This window comes from Eretmochelys imbricata, chromosome 3 (assembly GCF_965152235.1).
Source record: "Eretmochelys imbricata isolate rEreImb1 chromosome 3, rEreImb1.hap1, whole genome shotgun sequence".
Taxonomy (NCBI): Eukaryota; Metazoa; Chordata; order Testudines; family Cheloniidae; genus Eretmochelys; species Eretmochelys imbricata.
This window is the reverse complement of record NC_135574.1, coordinates 85,671,640-85,690,976: the sequence shown is the minus strand read 5'-3', so window position 1 is coordinate 85,690,976 and position 19,337 is coordinate 85,671,640. Positions and strand designations below refer to the sequence as shown.

General features: G+C 40.4%; 1 protein-coding gene across 2 annotated transcripts in view; it reads left to right on the top strand.

The window, feature by feature from the left end:
* REV3L (REV3 like, DNA directed polymerase zeta catalytic subunit) overlaps positions 1-19,337 on the top strand; it is a 258,653-nt gene that overhangs the window by 167,546 nt on the left and 71,770 nt on the right. For both annotated transcript variants that reach the window (XM_077812949.1, XM_077812950.1), the window contains 4 exons: positions 542-624; positions 1,530-1,655; positions 8,107-8,299; positions 10,625-10,736. In XM_077812949.1, the coding sequence (XP_077669075.1) occupies positions 542-624; positions 1,530-1,655; positions 8,107-8,299; positions 10,625-10,736 (514 nt within the window). The remainder of the gene's footprint in view (positions 1-541; positions 625-1,529; positions 1,656-8,106; positions 8,300-10,624; positions 10,737-19,337) is intronic.

The following is a 19,337-nucleotide window of genomic DNA, read 5'->3' as shown; positions in this document are numbered from 1 at the left end:
TGAAATAATTGAAAAATAACCCTCTCTCTGCAGGAAGGGCAAGTTAAACATGTTTTTATTTTTGAAAGGGATCTATTTCACAAGTGTTTATCCAGTGAAAGTAATTATTCAATTATTAATTAAGATTTGAGTGTCAGAACACCTTAAAAATTGTGGTACTGTGGCTAGAATATGAATTCTAAAATGATGGTTAAAACATGAACAACATAACTGAAATTAAATGTTGAGTATTTTTGAGTCATTAAGTCTTTTTTGTTTAAGTCACTGGTATGTTTCAAACACATACTTACTTTGAAATTAGAATATAAATATTAAATATCTTAAATTTTAAGACTGTCCAAGATAACTCTATGTTTTTGTCTTATTATACAGTGCCATATAGTCTGTAAAACACACTAGGCTGTTCTTTGGACTGGAGGTGATCAATTTGTGCACGTTATAATAGATAGAAGAATTTTCTGTTTCCTGGTAGGTAATTCAGTTTTCTTAGAATATTTGGGGGAAAGTAAATAACATTTGCATTTGTTCTATGTTTTTACAGAACCAAAGATGCAGAAATTGAATCACAGAAGAGGAAGTAACTCTGACACTCTTCGAAGAGTACTTTTAACAACACAAGTGAAGGTAAATAAGAATTGGAAACAAAGATTCAGGTTTATTAAATTACATTTAAGTGCGCATTCAAGTTCAGATGCAAAAATAGTCCATGTGTCAAGATAAACAAGTACCTTTATTTCACTTGTACTTATATTTTGACCTTTTCAATTTTTGGAATTTGTTGAGTCTGTGATAAATCTCTATTTTTTATGGGCTTTCATTTTGTTTTTGCTGTTGTGATCTGGGAAATTATTCTTATCTGTGTGTGCGCATGTGTAATAAACACACAATAGACAGTAATCATGGTAACTAAATGGGAATTATAAAGCTACAAATACAAAAGGAAAAATGAGAGCAAAGTGATAAGCATATGTTATTTGATCACATCAAATCCTAAAATGTCTCTGTCTTTATTCATGTTATGATTTTTTTTTTTTTTTTGTAAAAAATTGATCATTTCACACACAGTAAGAGTATGTCTCCACAGCAAAAAAAAAAAAAATAATAGTAACTGATAGTGAGTCTCAGAGCTCAGGTCAACTAGCTGCCCGTGTTATGGGGCTAAAAATAGCCATGTAGACATTTTGGGCTCGGTCTGGAACCCTGGTACTGAGACCCTGCCGGGGTCTTATTACTTGGGTTCCAGCCTGAGCCCAAACATCTACGGTTACCCTGTGGTACAAGCCCAAGTCAGTTGACTCAGGCTCTGAGAGTTGCTGCTGTGGGGTTTGGTTTGGTTTGGTTTTTCTGCTGTGTAGATGTACCCTAACTCATTGTGTAGACAAAGGCTCAGTGAAAGTTTCCTTATAATTGTTGTAGAGGAGCTTTTAACTTTAGGTTGTTAAATAGGAAAACAGTCACCTGAAGAATGAAACATAAATATACTAATCTACAGATTTTCATCTTTTTGCTGCATATATTTCTTTCAATAGAATCAGTTTGCTGCTCTCAGTGCCCCAAAGAAAGAAACTTCTCAGATTGAAGGACCATCTTTAAACAACTCTTACGGTTTTAAAGTCAGTGTGCAAAACCTGCAGGATGCAAAAGCTTTACATGAGGTAACTTGCTGCACACCAAACATGCATAACTTTATTCATGCTTTATACTTTTATTTAAGGAAGGAGGAGTTTGAAGGGAAAAATATTGTTGAATTCTATCCTTGTTAATCAGGGTTTGGTATTTCTAATTTTTAATAAAGCTTCTATAGTAATTTCTGTCTGAAGCTCTCAAAGTTCTTTCCTCCTAACAGCATTGAACTAAGTCCCACAACACCTTTTTTGGCAAAGTAAGTATTATTCCCATTTCCCAATAGAGGAAACTAAACTATAGATGTTCAAAGGACTCCTATTAACTTGAAATCTAACGAGTTAAAAGTAGTTTTAGATACTCCATAAACCCCTAAACCATCACTAATTTGGGTATTTTTAATGGTTTTTAAACTGTTTTTCCTCTTATCTATTGCTTTATGAGAAACTAAAAGAAAATACACAAAGTGCTGTCAAATGTACAAAGTAAACAAACTCAAAAGAGGGTAAAGGCAATAGTTTAACCTATCAGTTACTATAATCTTAGGTGTTGTGATAACACGAAAAAAAATTGAGACTTTTTTTTTTTACGTTAACTGTCTCCCTTTTATGGCTAGTCCAAGATTACAAAGGATGGCAGTTCTAAAACCAGGAATACAATATCCATAACCTGACTCTCAATCCTTTCTGTTAACCATTAGGCCACACTCCTCTGTTGAATTTTTATTTTTGCTATTGCCCTTACTGAGAATGAAAGGGTAAAGATCCCTATTCAGCATAGCATGTAAGCACATGCACACAGAGGTGTCAGAAGTTTACTTTGAATGGGGGCAGGAGGTGGAGACATAGGAATGGGAGTGGAGTGGATGCTGTATATGGGGAGACTTGTGTGGACAGGGTGGAGAGGAACAACTCAAGACTCAGGGTGGTGCAGGGTTTTAGTTGTTCACGTGTCTCTCGCCAGCTGCTGTGGGTAGCTGCTTCCGGCCCTGACCCAATCACCTCAGTTCCTACCTGCTTCCCAGCCTGATCCCAGACCCTGCAACAGCCACTCTAGCCCCTCCATGTCTTGCTCTTCCTTCTGCCCTCTGTGTGTGTATGCAGTTTACAGGGAACATTGCTTCCCAGAATGTGTAGGAGTGTGACATGTAGGTCCAAAAACCTGGATCAGCTTACACAATATTTCTACTGCAGGAGCGCTGCCTGCCCCCAACCCCCATCCCCAGGTCCATCACTCCTTCGTACTTAACTTTAAGCAAGTGAGTAGTCCTCGTGAAGTTAAAGTGCTTAAGTGTTACCGTGAATTTGGGCCAAAATGCTTTTGAATGATCACTTAAGCTGAAATGTTATCACACCTTCGGCGTGTCCTTCAGAGTAGCCGCCTCATTCACCCTCCAACTTTTCTGTGCGGGTTCTACTGGGCTCTGTCTTTGGTCCCCTTCTCTTCTCCCTTGCCACGGTATCTCATAGTAATCTCTTCTCTAAACACACCTTCAAGTACTGGCTGTATGCTGATGGCTCACAGATCTACCTCTCTACTCCAGACCTGTCTCCTGTCCGAACTAAAATCTCGGTCTGTGTCACATTTCCTCATGGATGTCCAGCCATCAGTTCAAAATCAACACAGCTAAAACAAAGCCTCTTTATCTTCCCTGCCAAGTCCTCCCACTAACTCTTTTCTTGATTACTATGGACCACGCCACCATTCTGCCTGTCACTCAGGCCTGTAACCTGGACGTAATCTTCAATTTAGATCTCTCTCTAGGTCCTTACATCCTGGCTATGTCTAAATCTTGTCAATTCTTTCTGCATAACATCTCCAAGTATAGCCTTTCCTATCTATCCACAAAGTAAAACTCTCATCCAGGCTCTTGTCTTGCATCTTGATTAATGCAACATCCTACTATCTGGCCTTGACAAATGCAGACTTGCTCTGCTCATCTCCATTCAGAATTCTAATGCAAAGACCATTTTCCTAGCTTGTCACTTTGACCATATCATCCCTCTCTTTGCATTCCTTTATTGCTCCCCCCATTGCATCAGACGTAAGCTGCTTGTATTCACTTTCACGGGCCTTCATAGTCAATCGCCACCCTCCCTATCATCCCATTTGCTCTTGAGCTGTCGACACTTGCCTCTGATTAACCCATTAATACAGCTTCCATCACCACTTATTAAATTTTCAAACAAACACCTTTGTGCTTTCTCTCATGCTGCCCCTCACATATAGGAGGCATTCCCCTGTGAACATCTACAAAACTGCCATATCTACCTTCAAATTCCTTTTCAGAACTCCCCTTTACCATGATTCTTGCAAAAAAACTTATTAACAGTTAGGCCACTGGGGTGCAGAGACCTCTGCTTCCTGTGCCAACTCCTTGTACTTCCCCATCCATTTGTATCTATCTGTTGTCTCTTGTCTTATTCTTAGTTTGTAAGCTTGTTGAGGTAAGGCCTGTCTCTTTGTTCTGTTTGTACAGTGCCTAGCACAGTGGGCTCCTGGTCCAGGACTAAAGTTCCTAGGCACTATGGTAACATATAAAATAACAATCCAGTCTCAAGATGGGGTTTTCTTCTGTTTGTAGGAACACAAATAATGTGACAATTAATTAAAATGCAGCTTGGTAGTATTTGAAAAATAATCAGTGTTCTACCCAAAAAAGTATCTTACAAGTTTTAAAATATTATATTAAATATTTAACTGCAGCATCCAAAATTGCTGGTAACTTTAGGAAATTTTCAATGAGTGAATTAAAAGCTCACAAAAGTGAGGAGCTGATAATGGCTGCTTAATTTTTAGTCTAAAAAGTTTGAAGCTTAATATACCCTAAAAATATTGTGTCAAAATTAAACAAACTATTGCTCCCTATTAACGATTGAGAGACCCTAATTCAGGGGCACTTAACCATTAAAGATTCCTCCTTTCATCATGCTCTAGTTCAATCAGAAGTTATGGGAATGATGCAGAAATTGAGTAAAATTCAGTGGCCCGTGTTATACATAGGGCCCTACCAAATACACGGCCATGAAAAATGCATCACAGACCATGAAATCTGGTTTCCCGCCCATGAAATCTGGTCTTTTGTGTGCTTTTACCCTGTACTATATGGATTTCATGGGAGAGACCAGCGTTTCTCAAATTGGAGATCCTGACCCAAAAGGGAGTTGTGGGGGGGTGGTCACAAGATTAACTTAGGGGGCTCACAGTATTGCCAGTCTTACTTCTGCGCTGCCTTCAGAGCTGGGCTGCCAGAGCGCGGTGGCTGTTGGCTAGGCGCCCAGCTCTGAAGGCAGCGCACCGCCAGCACCAGCGCAAAAGTAAGGGTAGCAAGACCATACCATGCCACCCTTACTTCTGTACTACTGCCTTCAGAGCTGGGCAGCCGATCAGTGGTGGCTGCTTACTGAGGGCCCAGCTCTGCAGGCAGCAGCACAAAAGTAAGGGAGGCAATACCATACCATGCCATCCTTACTTCTGTGCTGCTGCTGGCGGCAGCTCTGCCTTCAGAGCTGGGCTCCCAGCCAGCAGCCGACGCTCTCCAGCTGCCGAGCCCTGAAGGCAGCACCACTGCCAGCAGCAGTGCAGAAGCAAGGGTAGCAGTACCGCAACCCTGCCTACAATAACTTTGTGACCCCTCTGACCCTTCTTTTTGGGTCAGGACCCTACAATTACAATTACAAATGTGAGATTTAAATAGCTGAAATCATTAAATTTATTATTTTTAAAATCCTATGACCGTGAAATTGACCAAAATGGACTATGAATTTGGTAGGGCCCTAGTTATACAGAATGTTAGACTAGATGATCATAATAGCCCATTCTGGTCTTAAAATTTATGACTATATGAGGAGTAACTTGTCTTTATCTATACAGTAGAAGCTTTTTTAACCGGCATGCTGGGGGAACAGGGGTTGCCAGTAAATTGAAAATGCCAGTTAACTTAGAGGGAGGGGTTTAGAATGCTGGGGGAGGATGCGGAGCAGGGGCATAGGAGGGGCTGTGGGGCACAGGCTCTGGGAGGGAGTTTAGGTCCGGGACGGGGATTGGGGCACAGGAGAGGCTTGGGGTGCCAGACGGGGGTCGCACTCATCTCTGGGGGCTCCTTGCAAGTAGCTCCCCGTCCCTGGTGCTCCTGGCAGAGGCGCAGCCAGGCGGCTCTGCAAGCAGGCACACTGCCTCCATCGGCAGGCGCCGATCCCTGCAGCTCCCATTGGCCACAGTTCCCAGCCAATGGGCTGGGAGCCGCAGAGTCAGCCCTCGGGGGGGGGACGGAGGCAGCGTGCCTGCAGAGCTGCCTGGCCACAAGCCCCCTCCCGGACCCAAACTCCCTCCCCGAGCACGCCCCACAGCCCCTCCCCTGCCCCCTGCCAGCCCCACACCAACCACACTATAAACTGGACTTTCAGTGCAGATCAGAAATGCTGGTTTATAGAGCTTGCCAGTTAGTGAAGTGCCGGATAAAAGAGCTTTTACTATATAACTTCTCCTGGTGATTCTGAGCCACTAGAAATCTGCCAAAAACTCTGATAAATTCTGTGGAAACTTTTGGAAAATGTACAGTCCTGTCACCAAGATCTTCACCAATAGAGCTTCTAAACTCCCGATAATCTTCTGGGTTTTGTTCTCTTTAACTCCTATGTTGAGCTCTAAAGAAGAACAAAAATATCAAATATTCAGTTATTTGCACCTTCAGATCATGCGTCTTATTTTGATGGGAATAGCTTTTGAAACTTATCAGACAATACATAAAACACATTTGGTGGATGCTAAATTACTCTATCTATTTAGGCTAAACTTGATATTTAAATTGTCATTACTCAGAAAGCCAGAACTGTTTTATTTCAAATTTAGAAGGATCATAACCAGAAGGGCTAGATATTTAATACTGCACAAAAAGTATTACCAAAAAACTCAGCAATCCATTTTGATTCAGTAAATTGTTTAACTTTCTTACTGAAAAAGCCCAATACTTCCACTTTGTTAACTGATGATGCATGAGGTAGGACTCAGGAGGTAGCCGGACCCCTGAGCAATATAGTGCACCGTCTTGATGACTGGTAGAACCACAGTCAGTTTCAGCTTAATTTTAACTTTCACTTTTAGAAAGTAATTTTTTGGTTTGGAGGAAAATATTCCAAATGTACTGTTTTCCTGAATCTGTTGACAGACTGATACTGTAGCTGTATCTGCTTAGTCCAGATTTATATATCATGCCAAGCCATGCCAAACCATTGTATATAAGTACTAAGAAGCATGATACATTAATTTCAAAGACATTGAGAAAAGAGAGGAAGAACTGTGTTTGGAGCTTTCCCTCTTCTCACCCACCTCCAACCTTTTGCTACTTCCTTGTCCCTCTTGTGTCCAGTACTCTGCTGCTTCCTTGTCCTGATCTTTGCATAGCTGCTAGATTCACTTCAACTCCAGTCCTCTGGTTCTTCCATACTCAGTTTTTTATCCCCATAATCTACAAACAAGCAAACTGACTTTTGTACTGCTTGAAATGACCTTCCGTTATAAAACAAAGGAGTACTACTACCTGTGTCTTCTCATATTCTTCCCCACATGGGCACTCCCTGTGCAACAAGGGATGCTAACTATTGTGCATTCTAGGAAAAACAAAACAAAACAGGATTTCGTTTCTTCCTTAAAACTTCTAAGCTTTGTTTTCTTTTTTAAAAGCTAGATTCCCACCTATATGGGATAAGCAAGGAATGTATTAACAAATACCCACATTTCTTTTTTCAAAATGAAAATGTCATTTTGCAGAGAAAATGGAAAATACAAAAAATGGAATAACCCTAAATTCACGTTATAGTGTAGAATTACCAAATCTTTGTATGTCCATTGACCAACTAAATGGAAAGATGTTCTTGTGGTCCCGGGTATTTTGTTTAAGACTCTGTCACAACTTCTCTGTGAATTTTTTCCAAATCACTTAATCTCTCTATGCCTGTTTCCCCATCTGTAAAAAATGGAGCTGAGGTGGTACTGTGTTGCACACAAATGTTGAGGCAAATTCAATACGATTTGTAAAGCAGTTTGGATTCTATGATGAAAAATGGTATGGAAGTGAAAAGTGTTATAATTTAATATTATGGATTATGTAATTTTCATGTTCTTGGTGCTGCCATTTGAAATGTTTAATCAAGACTTAAAGGACCAGGAGAACAGTACCCATTAGAAAACAAACATTCAATATGTAAAAATTATTCCAAGTTGGTTTACTTAAAAATACAGTTGTCTACTGGTAACCTTGCACAAAACAATTAATATTTTTTTAAAAACAGATTCTAAAAATGTAGGCTTAGTCAGCAGTTTTTTACCTCTTATGTGTAAGTAGTTTTATATAAATGTATTGGACCCTTGCTTATAATGATTTCATTTATATGAATAATCTGCTTCTTTCAAAACTGTGTGAAATTTAATTGTTTGAAAAGAGCCACAAAATATAAACTTGTACTTGGGTTTTCTTTGATGTAGGTCCAAAACCTTACACTCATCAGTATGGAGTTACATGCTCGAACCAGACGGGACTTGGAGCCAGACCCTGAATTTGATCCTATCTGTGCTTTATTCTTCTGCATCTCATCTGACACAGAACTGCCAAATACTGATAAAAGAGAAATCACTGGTGCTATAGTGATTGATAAAGACAGAACAATCTCAAGCCAAGGTTCCTATTTATTTTTTTTCTTAAGAGTACTTTGCCAAAATCTGTATCTTGTAAAAATGAAGCATTAGCAAGCCATGATCAAATATGGTTCTATAGTATTGTTTTAACTCATTTAATTTTCTCTTGTGAGTATTGGATGCAAGGCCATATTAAGCATAGGTAGAGTTTTCCTGCTTATATCTTCCTATGAACCATCTCATAGGTTGTAAACCACAGATATGATACATGTATGCAGTAGACCTGTGTTTGTGTACTCCTGAGCAAGCTCCTGCAGTGTTCTAGAGGTGTAAAGAGGAAAATTTGCCTTAGTCTCCTGCTGAAATTGCTGGCTAGCTACAAATAGAAAATGTTAAATCAAGACAGTATGTTTAATATTTTACTTAAGGGTTATATTTGTGGTTTTATCTGATCCTTTTAGGATCTAAACAGGGGCCCTTATTGTATTGTACCTTTTTGGCTTTGTTTAGACCAGTGATACTCAACCTGTGGCTCTAGAGCCGGATGTGGCTCTTCATGGCCCTACAGGCGGCTCTCGCAATGTAGGCATCTGATCGGCGCTCCACTCTATCAGGCAGCGCGGGGAGCACTGAGCAAATGGACCGGCAGTGTGGGAGTCGCTGAAGTTCCCCCTCCCAAAGGGGGAAAGAAAAGGAGCTGCTGGGATTCCCCCACAGGTAAGAGTAGAGATCACCTCCCACCCAGCAGCCGGGGGGCAGAATGGGGAGAGACCACCACTCCTTCCCAGCAGCCAGGAGGGGATGGAGAGAGAGAGAGTGTGCTGCTGGGAGAGGGGATGGTGGGTCGTGTCATGATGTGTCAATATATGATGATGATGTGACACTGCATCATCATCAGACATTGAGGAAACATCATGACACAAAGATCACAATGTCGGTACTTGATTTTAAGGTGCTCTGCAACTCCATTTAATGGTGAAGTGGCTCTCCAGCTGTTAAAGGTTGAGTACCACTGGTTTAGACTATTAAAAAAAGTCCTGTTTCTTTTAAGATTTATTCTGGGGAATTAAAAAAAAAAAAAAAAAAGTGGCATTATAGCTGTATATTAAACCACAAAATACTGTCTAACAATAAAGGCATAGCCCAAAACCTACCAATAAAGAGGAAATTTAGTCTTAAGGCAACAGTTCCATCCTTCACCTGCTTCTTTAAGATATTGCAGGAATTTTATGGGTTTAGGTGAAGTCCCTAATATTACTTTTAATGTAGCTTATTCTGGTATTTGTTTCTTTGTTAGTATTTTTAATTAACTCCATTATTGTACTGAGTGAGAGTTGTCATGAGAGACTGTTATGGCGCCTTAGGAACTGCTCTGAAAAATTATGAAGAAAACTCTGTGAATAAGACTAGTAGTATATTGAAAAATCAGACATACTGATCTGCAGAATTTATTAGTGATAAAATGAGGTAGTTCATTTAAATGTTGTGATAATCTTTCTTCCTTTTTATTGTAAGTGCTCTCACTGTTTTCTTAGTGAAGAGCTTGTTGAGCTCCTTGAGGAGTGACTTGAGACTGAGCTGCACATCATTTTACATTATTGCATTTTAAGTGATAGCCTGTATTTTAATTAATTCTGAAAATGCACAGAATTATTTTTTGAGCTAATGTGGACTAATGTATTCATCTTTTATCAAGCTCCTTTTAAAACTCCAGTTGATTGGTTTAATCAGAGATGTTATGATCTGTTATGTAAGGGAATTTTGAAGACACAGTTGTTGTTTTGCTTCATTACACTTCTTCTCTAATTGGTTATTTTTTATTTCCTCGAGTCAGTGGGGGTGGGGTTGGAGTTTTAAAAAGTATACTGTGTTGTATAGGGCTTTTCATATGCAAAGCACTTTGCAAAGAACGAGTCTAAACAAGTGTAATGTAGTTAATTAAAATAGATATTTTATGTGAAGAATATAGAACATAAGATGCAGTACAGTTCTTTAACATTTTTCTTCAAATATAGTTCTTAGCCTGACTGTTGTGGATGTAAAATGCTAACTTTGTTCCTTGGGTCAAATTTGTTCATCTTTGGGAATTTCTAGAAAATTCTCTTCTTCATGGAACAATTTGCAAAGTGAAAAAATGGAAATCTTGTGCCTAAAACCCACCTTTGAGAACAAAAATAATCCAGAGAAGGATTAATTGTATTAGTAATTTTTAATCAATATTAAGACAGATATGAATGTACTTTGTAGAGGCAGAAATTATTTTCTCTGTTCAAATGATTTGAGTTGTATGTTTTATTTTAAAGAATAAGAGAGACTGGAGTAGTGGAGTTTGTCCTAAAAATTAATGATTATTTCACTTGTTTTCTAGGTAGCAGAGACCAGGCCCCTTTGCTCACAAGATCTGGAGTTACAGGACTAGAAGTCACTTATGCTGCTGATGAGAAAGCTCTTTTCCAGGAAGTAGTGAATATTGTAAAAAGGTAGCATATCTGTGTGTTCTGCTTTTATTTTTCAGGCATGGTACAGCAGATTTAGTTCTTTCAGCCCCTGCCAGTCTCCCAAGTATTGATTGTTATTGTCTTTCCCCAAAGGCTCATTTCTAGAATGGACAAGCATGGTGGTCTCTTGAATAAAAACATCTGTTTTTCCTTTCCTCTTATACCAGGCATATAATAAGAGCCTCTTAGTTAGCTGAGTTAAAGCCCCGAACCTAAACACTCCTATCAGTAATCCTGTAAATTTATAACCTTTCCTCTTAATCCCACAATCCAGTATACATGTTTCAGTCTTGAACTCTCAAAATATTAGATATTACGGTGATGAGAACTATAGAAAACCTCAAGATAGGAAGACGTTTTTGCAGGTTTTTTGTGGCAAAATACTTTCCACACAGAAATTTATATGGGTACATGAGCATAACCTGTAGATAAAAACTAGTTTCCTGACCCATAAATTTGTCTTCTCTGAATGGGAATCCCTTGTTCTATTAGGCTTGGAAAACTGCAGGGTTTTTCTCTTCCAAGTTTTGAACGCCTGCTTTACAGCATCCTCTGGTGCTGTAACTTTGGAACTGCAGGCACATCTCTCTGCAAGGCCCAACTGCCAAAGCTGCGAAAGTCATAGTCTCAAGGAAAAATAAGCAGACTAAACCGTGAATCATCTGGCTGGAGTACATGCTGAAGACAAAATGTGTACTAGGCAGAGTACATTTGCAATTCTCTCTCTCTCCAACCAGAAAACCTCTGAGGAGAATGACATTGACCAACCCCATGAAGCCAGAATACAAAAAGAGTTGCTGAAAGCAACCAACATAGGGTGGGTCCTGACAGAGCAGCGGATACTTGTTCAGAGAAGACAAACTTACAGGTAAGGAAACTAATTTTATCTTTATCTTTCTTGGAAATCAGGTGCTCCATCTGCCTTGGGAAACCACTGGAAGTAGCAAGCAGTTTTAAAAGAAAATCCCCCAAGAAATGGGTGGAAATTTAAAAAGAAGTCAAATGCCAGCATGTAAACAACATATCAAAGATATCACAGCAGTTAGAAGTTTATTCATGAAGATCACCATCAATGGAAGACTCAACATTTGTACATCTGAAGGCATCACTGGATGAAGAAAGGATACTGATTTTGTAGTGCTTTTTGAAGGAATGTACCAACAACCAGATAGCTTGCCTGGCAAATCTCTTCATAAGAGGCTCTGTCTCTTTTACTATAATGTGCTAGTACACCTGTTGGAGTCAGCAACTTATCCTCAGAAATTGCTTTAGGTAATTTGTATTCCTCGAAGATTACAGACTTAATCCATATATATAGAGAGAGAGAGAGAGGACTTTGATGTCTTACACTATCCTTCTTAGTCCCACCTTTCACCTGTATAATACCAGTAGTGCATCAAACTTCCTGTAGGTGTAGTTCTGTGCAAATAGAATTTTACCATTTAGACACATCCTTTGTGTGCATCTGTTTTCTCTTTCAGCGTGTGTAGACTTTGGGCAGAAAGAGTATAAGAATATTGATAAGGTTAAATGGAAGTCCGTGGGGTTTTTATAAGCAAAATCAGCGGCTAGCCTCAATTACTACTTTGAGTTGGGGGAGTAAAGGTACTTAAGCAGGAATTTTCTTGCTGATGTGATCACTAAAAGGAAGGTGAACTAAGATTGGCAGACAGAAGTTTCTCTTGGGGCTCAAAAGGAGCTTTAATGAGAACACTTAGTACGGGGAAAATTTTCAAAAAGTCTTTTGTTGCCAGTGTTAGAGGGTTTTTCTGCTTAGTGCACCACAAACACCAGATTCTCCTGTTGACCTGGTAAGATCAACTGATGAAGGATTTCCTGCAGTTGAGGAGGAAATCAACCAGATCATATTCTAGGAAACGTTACTGTTCAGGATCCAGGGAACAACTCTGAGATTCAAGATCTGGGTGAGATAGAAGACTTTTGTGAATTAATTTCTAAGAAGCTGATAAAATCCCTGGCTGGCATACTGACCTTTGCATTAGTGTATGGAACTATAGCTACTTTGGACCAAAATGGAATAATCAGTATGACTGCACATTTCTTCTTGTTGATCTTTCTGACTTTCTCTGTAGAAGAGCATAACTTTGGAGACCAGACAATGAGAATGACAGCACATCTGTTCAGTAGGCTTGTGGGTTGTCACTGCCAGGAACCAAAATTATTAACTTCCTGGTGCATTGGACAGAAAACAAATCTACTTGTGGGAAGAACCATCTCCAAACAATCAGGGACTTACTAGTTCAGCTCCCAGGTCCATCCCGCAGCAGTGGAGCCAACTGGCTGATTTCTTGGTCTTACTCCAGATGTATGTGACATTGAGGGAGACATCCAGATGTTCCAAGTGCAATGGAAGTCGTCCAGACCTCTGTTTAGGATTTTGTTTCTTGTTCTGCCTTGGTGATTGAGCCACAGTGGTTTCATCACTTTCCACTTTCTACATGGTTGGTTATGAACTCTGGAAGAACCTATCAAAGAAAGCTGACTACTACATTCCCCATCGTTTGCAGATCCACGGCATTGGTGCCAGGCTAAGACTCCCTTGCGGGGACAGGACCATTTACTTTCTGTTGTATGCAAACACCTACGAGTTTCCCATCAGAACAATCTGTTGTTCATCATACAGATTGCTGTTGTATCTGCCAATGGTTTGCCCTTAACAAATGACCCAGGGGTCTCTAGCAGGAGAGGGAGCTCAGCATCGATTGGTTGGGACTGACAGCAGATTGGTTTCATGAATTTTGATAATTCCATTACCTGATCAGAAAATTATGAAGGAGTGGAGGTGGAACATCACTCAGAAAACTATCTGGTGGCATTAGTATGTTGAAACCTATAGAGTGAAGAACAATAAATGAGTGAGGTCCTGACTTTTGATAAATTTTTTTTTTTTTAATTCAGGCAACACCACTAGTCCAATGTCAGTTTTGAAAAGTGGTCCACAGAACTGAGAGCTCTTGTGATGTAATTAGAGCACTCATTACAGATTCATCTCCAGTGTTGCTCAAGAAAATTCAGCAACTGTGAAGCCTCATACAATTGCATCTATGCCAGTAGTTCATCCACAGTGGTAGATCTGAATACTCTCATCTCAGATTGACTGCCAAGATAACCATCAGTTTGGTAAATGCCTGTGGAGCAGATGAAAGGCTGAGAAGCATTGCCTTGAATTGATAATGGTTGTCCCTGATGGTAAAGCATTAACATTTTTCAACGATGGGGCATATTAACATGTAAAGATAAACCTTCTTGAGGCCCATGATGCACAAGAAATCCTTGGTGTTTCTCTTGAATCATAAAGCACAAGTGTTTCTATGCTGAAAACTTCCAGATATTTTGAATACCCCCAAAGAAGTTGGAGTAGAAACCAAAGCCTCTTCCATTAGAACTGGGAGATTATGCCAAAGAAGAGAGGTTTTGAGATACTATCTAGAATACCTTTGATTTTCATAAGGTCTTGTGGCAAAGGAAATGATGGAAAAATTAGTGGTGCTCAAAAGTTATTGAGGAGATCTTTTCTGATAATACTGAGAGCCCATTTGTCTGAAATGAAACCAGCCCACGTTGCAAAGAATTTCTTGAACATTCCATCGGGGAAGGCAAACATGAATTGGCAGGGCTTCATTGTCTTGGAGAGGATCCTCTCTGACATAATGCCCTCTTATTAGTTCTTGGCCTTGATGAGACACCGTGGATGAAATCACTGACAGTTCCGGTATTACTGAAAGCTGTAGCAAAAAGAGCTGAAGCACATTCTAGCATTTAGATGAGGATTGGCTAGGCATAATTTTATCAAAATTTTATAGATTTTTCAGAATTTTTTCTAAAACTTGAGAGGTTTCACCTCAAAGGGTGGTCTTAGAAATGGTGTTTGAGCTGCAGCTGCCTGTTCCTTCATGTTAAGGGTGTTACAGAAGAGTTGATTTTGGCAAAATGTTTTATTTTTACTGCAGATTCCAGCTGTCCTGAGAGACTGCTGGAGCGTGAACTGTCTGAGGAGAGTAGGAGCACTCACAGCTAGGGATATATGCATGGCTTAACTCTTTATGGAGACAGCTAAAGGGAGGCACTTAGGAGGAGCAGGAACCAGCAAATCCTCCTCATTCTAAAAGGTTATTGAGATATTGAATAACATGAGATTTGAGGTTCAGGAGGTGCAGGAAACTGTCTCTGAGCAGACACAGCCTGGGAGGGTGAACTCTCAGAGAAACTGAAGAGTAAACTTCAGTGGGAGTGAGTCACTGAAAAGGGCAGTTACAAAGGCCTTCCTTCGGGTGCTAGGAGCAGTCTTAGGGTGGGAGGGAACTCACACGGAGCCCAAAATTCCCTCTTTGACCTGTCCTGTGTTGGCTGCAGTGGTGTGGAGATGATGCTCAGGAATAAAAGGAGGACTTGGGCATAAAATATGCTAAGAAGCCAGATACCAGCTATAAAGCAGCCCCTCCCTAACTTTGTGCAAACAGTGAAGATGATCTACCAGCACAGAGAGGCGAGTGCAGGAACTCTAGGTTTTTCGGAATTGCTGTTGGGACAGCTCAACTTCTGCTGATACGGAGCCTGGGGATCTGCTGTTAAACTAAAGGAATCCCTGTCCACTCAGATAGACCATCTTCCTATCAAATGGAGGCCAGCCTGCAGGGACAAGGAGAAAACTGGAAAAGTGTACCTGAAACACGAGTTTCTACAAGCCATTACCCTATGATCCCACTGAGAGTTACCAAAAGCAACTACAGCATATGCTCAAGAAACTTCCTGAAAAAGCACAAGATCAAATCCACACAGACACTCCCCTGGAACCCCGACCTGGGATATTCTATCTACTACCCAAGATCCATAAACCTGGAACTCCTGGGCGCCCCATCATTTCAGGCATTGGCACCCTGACAGCAGGATTGTCTGGCTATGTAGACTCCCTCCTCAGGCCCTACGCTACCAGCACTCCCAGCTACCTTCGAGACACCACTGACTTCCTGAGGAAACTTCAATCCATCGGTGATCTTCCTGATAACACCATCCTGGCCACTATGGATGTAGAAGCCCTCTACACCAACATTCCACACAAAGATGGACTACAAGCCGTCAGGAACACTATCCCCGATAATGTCACGGCTAACCTGGTGGCTGAACTTTGTGACTTTGTCCTTACCCATAACTATTTCACATTTGGGGACAATGTATACCTTCAGATCAGCGGCACTGCTATGGGTACCCGCATGGCCCCACAATATGCCAACATTTTTATGGCTGATTTAGAACAACGCTTCCTCAGCTCTCGTCCCCTAAAGCCCCTACTCTACTTGCGCTATATTGATGACATCTTCATCATCTGGACCCATGGAAAAGAAGCCCTTGAGGAATTCCACCACGATTTCAACAATTTCCATCCCACCATCAACCTCAGCCTGGTCCAGTCCACACAAGAGATCCACTTCCTGGACACTACAGTGCTAATAAACAATGGTCACATAAACACCACCCTATACCGGAAACCTACTGACCGCTATTCCTACCTGCATGCCTCCAGCTTTCACCCTGACCACACCACACGATCCATCATCTACAGCCAAGCTCTGTGATACAACCGCATTTGCTCCAACCCCTCAGACAGAGACAAACACCTACAAGATCTCTGTCAAGCTTTCTTACAACTACAATACCCACCTGCGGAAGTAAAGAAACAGATTGATAGGGCCAGAAGAGTTCCCAGAAGTTACCTACTACAGGGCAGGCCTAACAAAGAAAATAACAGAACGCCACTAGCCGTCACCTTCAGCCCCCAACTAAAACCCCTCCAACGCATGGGCTATCACCAGCAGGAGAGTGAATTTGTGTGGGGGGGTGGAGGGTGAGAAAACCTGGATTTGTGCTGGAAATGGCCTAACCTGACGATTACTTTAGATAAGCTATTACCAGCAGGACAGTGGGGTGGGAGGAGGTATTGTTTCATATTCTCTGTGTATATATAAAGTCTGCTGCAGTTTCCACGGTATACATCTGATGAAGTGAGCTGTAGCTCACGAAAGCTCATGCTCAAATAAATTGGTTAGTCTCTAAGGTGCCACAAGTACTCCTTTTCTTTTTGCGAATACAGACTAACACGGCTGTTACTCTGAAACCTGAAAAGAACTGAGAACCTCTTTTCAAAGACCCAAAAGTAGAAGACTTGGGAGAGCTGTGCCTGAAATTCAATAGGCAAACCACTAGAGGATGCTCTAAAACAGGCTTCTAGAGACGATAAGGGAAGGATAAAATTGCAAGCCATTTTGCCTCAATGACTTGAAAAAGATGGAAACAGTTTGCCAGGCCTGATGGAGCAGTGGATTCCCATGAAAGAGAAATTAAATGTTATGGGCCTCTTTCTTTCACATTTAAGGCAAATGCTGCCCCTCTGGTGCAGGTATAGAGGTCCCTACATATAATGGAAAAGGTGCTATTCTGCTGTGCAGAGGGGGAGGAGCAGGATTTGGGGGCTTTACACAGGAATACATGCTCCTGCATGACACAGAGCTAAGGGAATCAGGAATAGGAGGAGCATGGACAGAGTCAGTGGATTCACTGCTGCATGGTCCACCAGCCACGTGCCCCCCTTCTCCCTCCCTCTCCCAGAGTGAGAAAGCAGGAAGTGGCTTCTGAGAGAAGATATGAAATATAATATACCAGGATATAAGAGAACACAATCTCCTTGAAGATTGTATGGTAAAGTCACTTTTTAAAATTGTAGCAGGTTTTGCCATAATAAACAATAATTCTTAGCACTTAAGTCTTGTCCATAATGCTTTTACATGTAAAGGGCTGCATAAACATTGAATTAACCAAATTTTCATATTAGACACATAATATTATATTTGTTTCTCATAAGTTCCTTAGCACCATTTCAGGAGGTCAAGAAGATTTAACATCAAGTTGCAAGGGGAAAAATCCCCTGCATCTGCCTTAAAATAAACTTCACTGAAATAACTTTTCCTCGGTTAGTAGCATCTTCCTCTAAGAATCTCCTCTTACTTTCCAGTACCAGCTCTATGAGTTTTGTTGCCCAAGGAAAACTGGGAAAAGCTCCCCAGAGTTTTCAGTTATGCAATTACTGTCCACTAAATATTTTGCGGTTCTAGACAACTCCCTCTTCTGTCTGTATTGTAAGTCTGGCCTGCACTCTTTCCTCCATTTGCCTCAATATTAGCTGGAGGAAAATGAGCACTCAGGAAAAACGTACATTAAAAAAAGAAAAGAAGAAACAATTCATTGAAATAAAAAGAAATGTTTACTACAGAATGGAAAGAAATGGGAGATGACATAGCAGCAAAACTAGTACAGAGTGAATCTTTCTGTCTAGAGAGGAAAATGATCATATTTCTTCTCTCTACAGCAAGGATGATTGGATTGTTACTAATATTGCATGTTTTAAATCCTCCCAGTACGAATGCTACTTTCCATCTCTGCAGAAAGATTGGCAATGGCTTGAAAGATCGTTTTGAGGCCCATCTTTTTATTTTGACAATGGTATCAGCCAGAAGGTACTCTGTATTGGCCTACCTCAAGCCATGTAGTCTGCTCTGGCACACATACCTACAATTCCACTCACTTTTTCCCCAGTCAACAGCTTTCAGTTACTAGAATTTGTTAGTTTCTAGCAGGTACAAAAACTGGCCCAAATAGTGTGTCTCTTAATAAGATTGCTTGACTAGTGAAGAGGACAGTGTGGGCTTTTTGAGAACGGAAGCTACAAGACAAAATCCCACATAAACCAGTGAGGGGGCAGGATGAAAAAGAAATGTAAAACTGAGCAATTAAAGCATGAACTATGGATGACCCTTTTTCTCAGTTATTTTCTTTGTAAATGTGATGAAAGAAATTTTCTTCAGCGTCATAGCCAGCATTTTTATCTCTGTTGGTAATCAAAGGAATTGCTTGACTGTTTTCCCAAAGAATAGTAGGTTTTGCAGGAGAAGATATAGGTAGTAGTGGTAGAAGAATTAGCTCTACTTTGCAGATGGGGAAAACCGGTACAGAATGGTTAAGAGACTTGTCCAAGTTTATGTAAGAAGTCTGTAGCAGAGCCTGGAATAGAACTCAGATCTCCTGAGAATCTAGCTTTGTGTTTTTAATTGCAAAACTACCCTTCTTTCCTCTACTCTAAGAGTACCAAAATTCCAGACAGATTCAGGATTAATTTCCTCTCAAGGAAGCAATATAGAAGTATTTTGCCATATTAATCTGTTTATACTCTGTCAGACTGCTTGCAACAAGTTTGTTGAAGTTACTGGACCACAACTTAATTATGTCTTGTCCCACTAGTCAGATTTCACCTACAGTCAATATAATATTGCTTTCCAAAAAACTGGTGAGATCCCTATTTTGTTCTTTATCTTTTTTTAAAAAAAAACTAAGCTTAACAATTACTCTGTCAATAATATTGTTTATAATAAAATATATTTTACTTATTAAATCTCCAAGATTTATGTGTGTGGTCATTGAAGGACCACACCAAGCTTTCACTGAAATCGGTGGTGGTTTTGTTGTTGACTTCAGCATGAGCAGGATCAAGCCCACACTGTCCCACAAAAATGT